The sequence below is a fragment of the Lagopus muta genome, chromosome 1, assembly GCF_023343835.1.
Source record: "Lagopus muta isolate bLagMut1 chromosome 1, bLagMut1 primary, whole genome shotgun sequence".
In the NCBI taxonomy this organism is placed as follows: Eukaryota; Metazoa; Chordata; class Aves; order Galliformes; family Phasianidae; genus Lagopus; species Lagopus muta.
Window position 1 is genome coordinate 22,078,605 of NC_064433.1, and position 13,632 is coordinate 22,092,236.

The 13,632-nt window shown below is 44.0% G+C and overlaps 1 protein-coding gene across 10 annotated transcripts in view; it reads left to right on the forward strand.

Annotated features, from left to right (window-relative positions):
- Positions 1 to 6,701: 6,701 nt before the first annotated feature.
- The window catches only part of CADPS2 (calcium dependent secretion activator 2), a 303,802-nt gene continuing 296,871 nt past the window's right edge, over positions 6,702 to 13,632 (forward strand). For 7 of the 10 annotated variants that reach the window (XM_048934388.1, XM_048934390.1, XM_048934389.1 and 4 more), the window contains exon 1: positions 6,703 to 7,109. In XM_048934388.1, coding sequence (XP_048790345.1) covers positions 6,783 to 7,109 — 327 coding nt within the window. In that variant the 5' untranslated portion in view covers positions 6,703 to 6,782. Of the gene's footprint in view, positions 7,110 to 13,632 lie in introns of all 10 variants that reach the window. The other 3 variants (XM_048934391.1, XM_048934396.1, XM_048934392.1) reach the window with 1 other exon arrangement.

Below are 13,632 nucleotides of genomic sequence, written 5' to 3' on the forward strand. Positions count from 1 at the left end.
ATGTTAAGGGGCAGTAACAATCCTTAGTAAAAATAGTGCTAGTTACGTGTTAATGAGAGCAACCACATGGAAGTATTACTATATTATGGATACATAGCATCTACTTTTTGGTTTTGTGCATTTTTTTTATGTAACTAATTTAGGAACTCATTAATCTGTATCAACGCATTCTAAGATTTGCATTGGCATTTTTACACCAACCAGACGATCAACCCTGTGGTGTACATGGGCTTAACATTCTTAGCTAGTGAAGACAGCTTGCAGAGTGGAGAAGTTTCTTGTGGGTAGAAGCATCCCTTTGAGGAAAAAATGGATTTGAGTAATTTTTTAGAATTTTAAAGAAGATATTAATGTCACTTTTTCAATGGCGCACTGAAAAATCAAATTACCTTAATTACCCAAACTTAAGTCACGGAGAACAACACTGCATTTCAGACACAAGGCTACCTTGAAACAAATTAATTCAGAAGTCTCTGTTTTTTAGGATAGCTTTTAGTACTAAGTGACAATGTGACATACATTTTAATATGGCCCCTTAGCAATAACCTGCTCATCACCTTGATACAGCACAGCTTGTGAGTAATGCAGTGCCTCCCAAATGTCAGATATATGATTAGTGTATTTATGTGTATTTACATGCATATGCAGGTGCTAAACCTGAGCCTCAAGTCTGGAAACTATACACGGAAATACTTTAATCCAGCTTAGTATTTTTCTTCGTATGGATCAGTTATTGGCATCATTTACCCTACTCAGCTGTCCTTAGGAACTGCCTTAAGGAATTTTATTAGAAAATAAATAGATGGCCAGCTTGGTTTTCAGGTAAAGCTCTATCTGTTTTTTTGTCAAGGCAAGCTAAAGAGGTCTGTTTATTGCAGGTTAGTTACTACTGCTAAACACATTGAGGTACGGCCAATGCCAGAATGTCACTTAGTGATTTCTTTCTACAACTCCCGATTCATGCACTTGACTCTGCACATAACATTTGAAATTATCAGAGAGGTACCATCTGATACACTTCTGGGAGAAAAGCATTCCTGAAAAGAAATGAGTTTTATATTCCAGAAATTAAACTTCCAGAAATTAAACCTGCAGAAATTTTAGCTGGCTCCTGCAAACTCTTCGCAAAGGAATAAAACTGCTGCATCGGAAAGCAGAACTGAGAAGTACATCAGCCACACACAAATGGTAGAGCTTAGTGCTTATCGCTGTGAAGCTCTCTTGGACACTGCTCATTGCAAAGCAGAATGCAAGCTCTATTGCACTTTCAAATTTATATGCTACCAGGTGGATTGTAAATCCACATTACTTCCTCCATACGTCTGTGAGGCATCTTCATCACACCTTCTTGCCTGAGCAAAAGCTCATACATATCAATGGACAACAGTGTCTGCAGTCAGTGCCCTTCAGAAACTGGAAGTCAGGCCATAAAAACGAAGTATGCCCAGTTTTGCCATCATATGGTTAAAAAAAAGAAAGGTTATTTCTTCTATATTACATTAATGTTTTGAACTTTTGTCTCCATTCCTGTTTTCATGTTTTTCTCCATGAGTTCATGGTATAAAAATAAATGTGGGTAACACGAAGGGTTACACACACCTCTTGGTACTATCTGGTACAGTACATGCCCACCATACAACAAGGTACCCAAGAAACATCACAGTCTTGTCTAGCCTTATTATTTTTACCAATAATATGAGGTGAGAACCTTGCTTAATCACATGACTTGGCAATCTAAAGTCCCACTACAGAGTAGGACAAGAAGTGTTTGAACAGAAAATGTACTGCTTGAAGCTAAAACTCATTACTGTGGACTACTAAGCCTCAAAATAGCAATCAATTTTACAATCAAAATTCAGTTTGTAAGTGAATTTCAAGGCACTGATTCTATAATAGGAAATCTTAACGAGTACAAATAAATTTTTATAAACATTACTTTTAGTCATATATTTTCCCAAAGGAAGAAATTGCAAACGTAGCTAAAATTTTTATCTTCATCTTGAAATAAAAATCTTGGATTAGTTCAAAACTGAGTTGTTCACCATTAACTATTTTTACTGCTTCTTTTATATCCTAAATATAAACCTTTATTGAAAAAAAAACCAAACAAACCCAAACCTCATTTCACTGCTATGTAAAACAGAATAGTCCAGTTCTCAACAATATTCTGTTAAAATAAATATGTTTTATGAATTAAATTAGCCTAAATATAATATCTAGGCAGAAAAATTGCACTTGAATGAATGCAGCTGTGAATAAACTTGTACTGAGATTAGAGAAGAGGTTAGGGAAGAGAAAACACAAGATGGGCTTGGTTAGATTATCTTAATGAGAAGATATGAATGGCTTCATTGTTGTGGCTGGATTTTTAAGTATAAAGGTATTTGAATTGAGCATTTTACACTGGCATTTGTGTACTTAATTTGTTGAGCAGCATTTGAAAACCAAGGGGAATTATGGGACAGGAATTCTGACTAATTCCTACAAGACAGATACCAGAAAGGTTTGATGGCATCACCATCAGTAAGGGAGACAAAATAGGTTCAGGACAAGTGGCTTTCATGCTCCACAGATATGCTCAAAGATGAAAGAAGATATTCTGCTTTTAAATGTATTACATTTTAAAAGGCACCAAGAACTAATGAGATATCAGCACCAAAATTTCTCAAGTAATGCCATCTAAGAGTACATTAAGAATGGAAACATACAATACTAAATAAAGAGTTCTGCTAAAAAGAGCAAAAGGTAAAGTTTGTTCTAAGCTGCTAGATATGCTGATAGATATTGTCAATTCTTTTTATCAGTGCTGCCAATTCCAAGTTGAGAACATTCTATTTTTAGCCTGGTCTGATAGAAAACAAAATTTAAATTGTTCTTGTTTTTATCTTTTTCCCAAAATGAGGCAAGAAGTGAGAGAAGATGAGGTCTGAAAACAAAATACAAGACTTTTGCTGCCTTGCTAGAGGTCTTTGCATGCAGTTCTGGGAAGATATTTTAAATGCATGTGCTTTAAGTGGTGGAAAAAAGAAAACAGCTCCCCTGAATTCTCTAAAGGCAAGAAAAATGAACTGCAGGCTGGTCACACACCTTAATCACTGGGAGGATGTTCGAGCAAATGGTTCTGGAAACCCTTTCCAAATACATTCAAAGCAGAAAAGTGACTGGGATTATTCAGCATGGCACTATGGAAGGGAAACGATGCCTGACCAGCCCAAGAGCCTTCTGTGACCAAGTGACCAGCATGGTGGATGAGGGAAGAGCAGTGGCTGTCATTCATCTTGACTTCAGGCAACCTTCCCACACTGTATCCCATAAGACCCTTGTAGGTGTTGCATTGCGTCATGGCTTTATGGTTTTTCATTGGTATTCCACATCATTGCACTGGGAGTTAAGGAGTTAATGCTGCAGTTCCATTAATTCTCATATTTCCAGTCTCTTGGTCTCAGAAGAGAAGAATGAACCACAACTCCCAGAAGACTTCATTTTTCCATTTCTGTTCTCCATTCAGAGGGAAAGATAAAATGGACTGGAAGACATGAGACTTTCCTCTTTGCTCCCTCGCCGTTTTGCCTACAGCATTAGAGTAAGGACTTCAGTTTCAGAAACTCCTTCATTTTCTTTGATTCATTAGCTTCGATTCCAATCATGTTGTATTATATTATATTATCTCACATTCCACTACTGTATTTAGTAAACTAACATTCTCCCTTAGCTCGCTGCCACTGATTTCCTTTTCTAGGCCCATCTCTCTCTCTGCCTTTTCCCTTCCTACCCCCCCACTTTCTGGGGTGTGGATCTGTGGGTCCCTTCTCCCCCATGTCACAGAACAAGGCCGAACAAGGCTGAACCGTCACAGCAAACCAATGAATTATGGACTAGAAAAATGAGCAGTGAAGTGGAATGAAAGCTGGCTGAACTGTTAAGCCCGGAGTGTTGTGATCAGGACCCAAAGATCACTTGGAGGCCCATCACTAGCAATGTACCCAAGGACCAGTACTGTAACCAATACTGTTTAACACTGCCTTAGTGACCTGGATGCTGGGACAGAGTGCAGTCTCTGGGGCTGTGCAGACAACACAAGCCTGGAGGGATACCAGATGGCTGTGTGGCTGCTCAGAGGAGAAACAGGGAAGTAGGAATCTCAAGAAGTTCAACAAAAGGGAAGTGCAAAGTTCTGCACCATGGAATGAAAGATCCTGTGCACTAGCGTGGGCTCGGACTGGCTGGATAGCAGCTTTGCAGAAACAGTTCAGGTCCTGGTGAACACCAAACATCAGCCAGCAGTGAGCTACTACAGCAGGGAAGGCCAACAGCCTCCTGGGCTGCGTTGGGATGAGTGGCACCAGCAGGTCAGGGTGTGACCTTTCCCCACCGCTCAGTGCAGGTGAGGTGACATCTGTAGTGCTGGGTCCAGTCATGGTCTCCCCAGGACATTCTGGAGAAAAGGCAGAGAGGTGGTTAACAGCTTGGAGCATAGGAAAGACTGAAAGAGCTGGGACTGTTCAGTCTGGAGAACAGCTCAGGGGGATCTTATCCACATGCATAGGTACCTGATGGACATGACTAATCAATGCAGAGACAGTGGTACCCAGGAAAGGACAAGGATCAACAGACATGGCATGTAACACAGGAAATTAATTCCACTTAAATACAACTGGAAGGAAAAGCTTTCCTGTGAAATTGGTCTGACATTGGTACAGGTTGCCCAGAAAGGCTGTGGAGTCTCCATCCTTGCAGATATTTTAAACCTGACAGTCATGGGCCTGGACACCCTGCTCTGGGGTGTTGGACCAGAAGATCCCTGCCAGCCTCAGCAGTTCTGAGCTTCTCTTTTGAAACATGAAGTAAAATAAGAGAGATCTTCCCTCCAAAAAGGCATGGGCAGTGACTACAGCAAACATTATCTGTTCTATAAAGAAGAGACATGGAATCTTATGAGTAATAATGTGACTATCCTGGCCTTTTTGCAGAGTGACTGATGATTAAGACATGGTCTGGGCCATTAAATTTAAAACTGTTAATGACCTGGCAGTTCTGAAGTTTCAGGGAGTTCTACTCCAATCAGTGCTTTGCATACCTCCAGTGTTAGACTGGACTGTTACTCAATTTTCATTTGCCACTAGAATGACTGAAATTATTGTGAAAGGCACATGTAAATCTGAGAGCAAATTGTACATCTCTTAGTGAAAAAAAAACGTAGTTTAGAGTAATCAGTTCCATGTTTTTTCCATATTTTTATGAAACTGCTCCTTACCGGCTACATGACTGGTGCTGTTTTCAGACGTGCCCTGGGAACACAGGGAGGAGCTGGTGATGGTGGTACCCACAAAAATTGCCCTTAGCAATTCCTGCTCTAAGGAATGTGATCAGAGATGATCAACAGATCAATTTTCATACTTTTCCCTTGACTGCCCTTTTGCATTTTGGTACTATTACTGGTTTATATCAAGGATACAAATCAACCAGATATGACAAAACTGAGCTATTCTATATGACTGCTTCCCTTAGCACTTAGACTTCCATGATGGTTGTGTGTCTGTCAGCAGGCTGTATCCAGCACTACACTGCATTCCTCTGGTAAAACCCAGGCTCCTGATGCTTAACACTGACATCTAGCTGATAGTGGCCCACAGCAGTAGTTTCATCTGAAAGGTAATTCTCCCCGGGGATAGCTGCCTGATTTAAAGAGCCTGTCCCAAATCTGGAGAGATAACGCATGGATATCGATAAGGACATTTCTCAGCCTGGCCCAGGGATGGAATGCCATCTGCACACAGTGAGAACCGAGTTTCCAATTAGTGCGTTTAAAACTTGCCACTGCCAATCAGCAGAGGCCAAGAGCTGTGTGCCTCAGTCACCATCATCTTCAGGTTGGATATTAGAAAAAAAATTCTTCTCTGGATGAGTGGTGATGCAGTGGAGCAGGCTGCCCAGGGAGATGACACAGTCCCTGTCCCTGAAGGTTTTCAAGAAGCATGTTAGATGTAGTGCTCAGAGACATGGTTAGTGAGCATGGTGGTGATGGTCAGTGGTTAGACTAGATGGTCTCAGTGGTCTTTTCCAACCATAAAGATTCTATGATTCTATGATTCCATGCACCTGTGAGCCAGCAGTCCCTCAGCCTTTGCCCTGCTCACTCACTGATCCCCATGTCCTGGTACTGACTGCATGTGTGGGTGCACGGGGAGCACAGGAAGGAGTGATGGGTCTGTGTAAAATACCACAGCCTGTGCCAGGTGCCACGATCAGACTCCAGAAACTCAGCTTTCCCGTGGTGAAACCTTTATGACGTTAGCTGAAACACTTCTTTGCTGCTGGTCGGCTTTCAGACATTTCTCACAGCCATGACTGCGAAGAGAGGAACCCAGCTGAGTCCGAAGCAAGGGTTTCTGAGGGACATGAACTACCTCTGCGACCTCCGAGGAGCGACACGCACCTCAGCTTCAGCTCACCGTTAGCAAGCCCCGCTTTCAGTGCTTTCCTCTGTTATTTCACTGAAGGTACTTGAGACACCGGTGATTTTCTCACACCGCATGACAGAGAACGCCACCGTGCCGATCCGTGCCGGGCAGCCCAGCGCCGGTCCGTCACTGTAGCCAGTCCCCGTCCCCGCCTCCGCCGGGAGCGGCTCGGAGCAATTCCCACGGCAACCCAGGCTCGACCCCCTTCCCAGATCCCGCCTCCCCGTCCCGCCCCTCGGCTCCCGGTAGGAAGCAGTCCGTGTGTAAACTCGACGTGTCCTGGAAGGTGCGTGCCTTTCTGTCCCTCGGCCGCCGAGCACGATGCTGGACCCGTCCTCCAGCGAGGAGGAGTCCGATGAGCTTCTGGACGAAGAGCGGCGGGACGCGCTGTTGGCGGCGGGCGGGGGCTCCTCGCCGCGCTCGCTGCCGCCGCCGCCGCGGGACCCGCGGGGCAGAGAGGGCGGCGCGGGGCGGGCGGCGAGCCCCAGCCCTTCGGTGCTGAGCGAGGGCCGGGAGGAGCAGGAGCGGCTGCAACGGGAGGAGCGGGAGAAGCGGCTCCGGCTGCAGCTCTACGTCTTCATCGCCAGGTGCATCGCGCACCCCTTCAACGCCAAGCAGCCCACGGACATGGCCCGCCGGCAGCAGAAGGTGAGCCCGGCCCCGCCGCCCGCCCCGCTCCGCCGCTCCGCCCAGCGCCGCGCTCCGGCCCGCAACAGGTGGCAGCGGGCGGCGGTGCGGGGATCCCCGGCCCGGAGCGGGGCGACCGCGGCGGGAAACTCCGGGAAGTTTGCGGAGCGGCGCGGAAGTCCCCGTGGGGGTCGGGGCGCCCGGGGCCGCTGTGCGGCTGCAGCGGTGCCGCTGTCAGGGCACGGCGCGGGCACAGCCACCGCAGCGCCTCCCGCGCGCCCCAGCCCGAGCGCCCCTGAGCCGCTCCGCTGTCAGTGCGGCCGCGGTGTTGCGGCGGTGCTCCCGCTGAGCGGGAAACTGTTGCGTTTCCTGAATCCTTAAGTGCGGTCTGTATGCACAGAGCCGCTGAACGTTCCGGTTTTGATGAGAGCGGCCTTCTAGCGAGGGTTCACCAAATGTGCTCTGTCTCTCCTCCGTCAGAAACTGAGAACGAGCGGCGATGGGGCAGGAATCTGTGCTGTAATGGTGCCACTTACTGAGCTACTGAATAGGCAGAATATTTAAAGTTTGGAAACAGAGCATTCAGTTTCCAGGGAACCACTTCAAGCACTCAGTTCTTGAAATGTTTGATCTAAAATCTTTGCATTTCTTTTACTTTCTGCTCAGTTCTGTAACGAAGAAAACAGCAATGAAGTGCCTATGTCACATTTCAGAAGGGTATTGGCTGGTCGCTGTCAGAACTCAGTTCCCCTTAGCCTTAGTACTTTTATGTCCCTAAAGCTTGCAAAAAGCAATAGGAAATGTTTGGGGATGGCAGTTATCATGCCTGCTGTAGGTGATTTGTGCTTAGAGAATCCTTTGACAAGTTAATGTGGTGGTAATAATAAGATTATTGCTGGAAGAACATTTTGATTTTATTAAGTTGCAGGTATTTAAACTGCAAAAGCTATTTAAAGACTTTTCATAAGCAGAACGCCAAAGAAAATCCCATAAAATTGGGATTCTGCCTTCCCCAGTGGGATTCCCCACCCCATCACAGTTTGAAGGGATGCCTGCAGGTCACCTCCTGCCCCAACCTAGGTTGACACCAGCACCACAGCAGCTCATCTGTGTCTTTGTCCAGCAGAACCTTGAGAGCCTTCGGAGATGCAGCCCCACAGCCTGGCTGTGGCTTGCACTGGTGCCCATTGCTCTCTTGCTGATGAGTTCTTTCTCCATCAGCCCCCAAGTCACAACCTGTGGCCATCAGCAGCAGGAAATGCTGAACACTGACTTCTCACTGAGCTGGGTCACTAAATATAAGAACTGCTTTTTAAAATTAACTTCGGTATTAATTATTCTTGTTAATAAGATTCATAAAAGGAGATTACTGATGTGCAGCCAATACAAAAATATGATGCTTGTGGCTGTAGCATAGAGCAGGTGACAGATTTATTGACAATTGACTTGGTACCTAAATTAAATGGTACTCTTGCTAATTTCTGCTTTTAAAAGTATTCTGACTTTTGGTTTTATTGTATGTAGGGACTTAGCTGCAAGACTGAGACGCTTTGTATTTGCTGGTTACAAAGCAATGTTCTTAAATAAGACATAAAGAAATTCTCTCTAGGAGTTGTAGTTCTCTCTGGAAGTAATGAAGTATACACAAGCATCTTTCCCCTTATCTGACAATCTGATGAAATACCCAGTGAATCACTGAGAACGAGGTGGCAGAACCAGCCCCGGTGTCTGGGAGTTCAGGATGCCCCATCCCGGCTGTGGTTGGCTGTGAGTCCCGTGAAGCAGCCCTCCTTGTGCTGCTCTTCGTGCAGCACTGGGGCTCTGTGTCAGCTTCTCAGACAAGCTGTGCCCTGTGGTAAGACACTACTTGACATGTGCTAGCTGGAGTCATATTCCATAGGGTACAAGTGCCGTGCTTTTTCCCGAATGAATCTTCTCAGAACCAAGGTGCTGCACAGATTGGGACTCCCTTCATCTCCTGCCCTTCTGCTTCACTCCTGCTGCTTGTGACGTGATGGCCATTCTCTATGATGGGCAGAAGTTCCCATCCTGTGTTACAAGCCATTCAGTGCCATGTATCCCATTTGCTAGCAGTGGCTAAGGGATCCAGGTAGATCCTGTTATGCTCCTGCTCCCAGCCCTGCCTGTCTCTGGTTGGGCACTCTTCTGCTTTTGTACCAGCAGTCTCTCTGATAACCTAAGAATAGTATCCACCCTGCTTGAGAGCAGAAGTAATTTGTTCTTTCTGCCAGTTCATTTGGCATATTGCTGAGCAAATATTGCAGAATGCCGTTTGCTTCCTTTTCAGTGTGGAACATATTATCCAGTAAGGGAATGAGATGGGATTCACATACCAAATATCCTCACTTGCATTGTAATGTCAGCAAGGAAATGGTTTACAATATGTTTGGCTTCTGATACTCTTGCTTCTGTATCAGATTAAAATGTACCACACAGTATCTCAAAACCATCATCATACTTAATGGGCTGAGTTATACTGATCAACATAAAGAGTTCTAAATGCAGCCAGTGTTTCACTCCTCTTGTCCTTTCTCATCCTTCTTTCTTCAGTGTAAGTAAAATTAGCTCAGCTCTATTTTCATACATAAGATTAGTTTAAAAAACAACAACAACAACTTTAAGAGATCTATAACAATTTACCAGAGTCCATCAACTCTACCAGCTTGTTTTTAATGCCAAATCCAATGCAGCTGAGCCCAAATATAGCTGAAACACATTCTTTGATATCTGACTGTATTCCTTCTGTGATCTATAAGGTATGTGATAGGAATACTCTCTTTTAACCATTCAGAGTTAGTTGGTGACCTACTTTTACCTCATGTCTTGTGTTGTCTGTGAATAGATTTGGTGTATCATGGAAAAAAAAGCTCAGTGTGGTTTCTCAAGTTAGCATAGCAGACTTGGCAAAGATGGAGTTAATTCAGCAAGGTATTAATCATGCTCCTAATAACATCTCTTCAGTAGATATTTATGGGCATTTGGCCATGCATTGTCAAGGTTTTTAGAGAAATATTAGTGCATCGATGCATTACATATCATGTTTTCAGCAAGTAAGGCTTGCCTGTCTTTGCTTTAAATAGGCTTTGCCACATCTTTGTAGTTTCTACTTCTTTAAAATGAGTCTTCTAGAATGTACTTCAGCGTCTTTCTTTTCTACCACTCCAGTCTTCTTTCTGTTTAGTCCAGCAATGAGAAGCTGTAGTTAAGTAATGCCATTCCTTCTCCTTTTCCACCCCAGCTGAATGGATCTCAAAGCAGTCAGCAGCCTCCAGTTGTCTTCAGAAATTTAATGGGGTTTAAATGACACAGTGAAGTGTGTTGTCTCTGCAGCTATCTTCAATCAAGATAAAACTGTGTATGTGAACATAGCACAGAGCTATTGTAGTTTCCACAGAAATAAAGAGGAGGCGTTACTTTTGGAGGGACATAGGTATGTACTCAGTTTTATTTAGGGGTTAAAGGCAAGTTCTGCAAGTTACATTTCCTGGAGAAGGAAGTGGTAATGAACTGCTACATTAACTAACAATAACAAAAAAGTATTCATCCAGTGTGCTTCTTCCTCAAGGTCTTAAAATATACTCCAGTAATCAAGCAGTCACAGCATAGAAATCCAAGAGTGGGAGGGGAATAAAGCTCCTACTCTAAATGAGATTTCCTAATGCATGAAAGGCTTAGTACATCAAAGCTGATCATTCAAGTCTTGCTTTCATAGGTGATAAGTAGCAGAAGTGATTGAGCTGGCTGTTTAGAAATCATAACTCAATGAGGTTTACTCTCTGAATACATGTTGAGCTGTTTTCGCTCCATTTCTTCTCTCCACCTTCTCACCTGTGAGTATGTCATAGAACTGTAGAATCATTTGAGTTGGAAGAGACCCTGAAAGGATCTAGTCCAACTCCTCTGCAACGGACAGGGACATCTACAGCTCCATCAGGTTGCTCAGGGCCCCATCCAGCCTCACTTTGAATGTCTCCAAGGATGGGGCATCCACTACATCTCTGGGCAACCTTTTACAGCATTCAAAACAGTCAACTTCTTGTTAATATTCTAAAGTAGAGTAGTGATATTTAACCAATTACTTTCATCTGGACTTTGAGTTCGTTCTTTCCTGCTTCTTGGGCTTTACCTCTAAATAAGTGGTTACTGATATGTATTCGCTAAATAATTAGCAGGAAAATCACAGAATCATTTAAGCTGGAAGGTGACTCTGCATGTGGCAGGGGGGTTGGAGATTCATGATCGTTGAGGTCCCTTCCAACCCTGGCCATTCTGTGATTCTGTGACCCATAAGGATCATCAAGTCCCAATCCACGCTCCACAAAAGAATCAGACTATAAGTCTGAGAGTGTTGCCCAAATTCTCAAACTGCAGCAGTTTGACATTGCATCCACTGCCCTGGGCAGCCCGTTCCAGTGCCTGGCCACTCTCTGGCGAAGAACTTTTCCTAACCCCCAGCTGCCCTCCCCTGGCACAGCTCCACGCCGTTCCCTCGGGCCGGGTCGCTGTCACACAGAGCAGAGCTCAGCGCTGCCCTCCGCTCCCTGTGAGGAGCTGCAGCCGCCATCAGGGCTCCCCTCAGCTCCTCTGCTCTGCGCTGAGCAAACCAAGGGGCCTCAGCTGCTCTTATATGTCTTTCCTTCTAGGCCACTTGCTGTCTTTGTAGTCTTCCTTTGGACATTCTCTAATAGCTTTTTGTCTTTTTTTGTACTATGTGACCCAAAACTGTGCACAGTATTCAAGGTGAGGCTGCACCAGTACACTTCAGAGTGGGAAATGGTTGGTTACAGGAGCAGACTTAATTCTTGGACAATTCTGTTCTCAGTGCCTTTATTTCTCCTGTCCCAGGCCTCTCTTGTTCTTGGGTTTAAGCTGGTGATGTGTACCTACTTGCTGATTGGCTGAGCATGTTTTGGGGAGGAAAAGTTTTCTCATGGCTTCTGAGCCTCCTTCATAAAATGCTTTTTTTTTTCTTCTTCTTTTTTTCTTCCCAGTGCTAAGGTAGCAAGGAGAGTACATCCAAAACCATTTTTACTGGTAATTCTAGATGTGCTTCAGAGAATGAGCATAACAACAAAACTTGGTTATCTGGTCAAAATTCTGCTCGTGAGCTTTTCAGGAAGATGTCTTCCATTCATCTTCTCAACTTCTCTTTTACAAATCTTAAGGTTTTTTTAGAGGAAATCTGTAGTCATTTAAAATCAAGTTTACTTACCTTCCCCCTTTCATAAATACTTTGGTAATACGTTGTCACAATTTACTAAGCAATGTGTATTTTGTTTTCAATCAAATTAGTGTGTTTGGGTAAGTCCTGTCAAAGCTCATTAAGATGCTGGCTTTCACAGCTCTATGCCTAGTAAGACTTAATTAAGATTATAAGAAACCAGTTCTTTTTACCCCAGTGAGAACTTGCTCCATGGGAAGACAGAATTCCTGTCTGCAATAGGAAGGTTGCTTGCTGTGGATGAATGGGTCAGCTGCAACTGAAGAAATAGTGAAGGCTGGTGAGTGAAACAGCCTTCTGGTTACCAGCACCACTTCAGAAGTGACAAGCCCTCTGAGATGTGATTTAATCCTAATCTGTTCTGGTGCCCAGACAGCTGATGAACGTGGCTTGGCCAAAGCTGGGCAGTGTGTGGGGAAAACAAGTCTTTGGTAAGTGGCTGCATAATGAATGAGTATATAGGGACAGGATACAGACCTCATTTTATAATGCTGAAAAATTAATCAGTCTCTTCTTTTGCTTACTTTTTTTGTTTCCCCTGCCAATTTTAGCTGTAGATTTCTTTCAAATATTAGATTTCTTGATCACTTAAGGGATAGCTTTTAGTTTTTCTTTTCTGAATGAGTGATCTCAGGTTGCTGAGTTCTTTCTGTCACTCACATGGCTTGACAAGTGTGTTAACTCTATTAAGAAATACCTACTTAAACTCCTCAAGAAAGACTACTTATTAGTTTTTCTACAGGGAAGCTGGCAGAATGAGTTGGAGAAATCCACTGACTGCTGCCATCTCTGCAGGAATGGTAAAAGGGAACTGGCTGGTCTGGCTGCCTGGCAGTTCTTGACTTGTTATTCTTGACTTATATTTTGTGCATCTGAACTGTTGGTAATTGGTGACAGAGAAGCAGAAACAACAAATCTGCTGTTCTTGTCCTTACAGTTTTCTCTGATGCCATCTGAGAAACATATTCATTGCTGCTGTAGAGGAATAAAGCTTGTAAAAATATTATTTTTACCCTGCAAACCATATTGCTTTCCCTGCATCTGGATAAAGGCAGTATGTCACAATATAATTACCACATACTTGTCTTTAACTGGAGAATACTGCCAGCACAGAAAATACTTATTGCTTGCCAATAGACTATTTGCTGAATGAAGTATTTCTTATAAAAGCAGATTTGCCATTCCCCTTCCCCTTCCTGCATTTGTACGATTTCTGGTACATTTCATGCTCTGGGGCACAACTCACCAGCCACATCACCATTTGCTTACTAATTAGACTTATTTCCTGTCTGGCTTTGCACC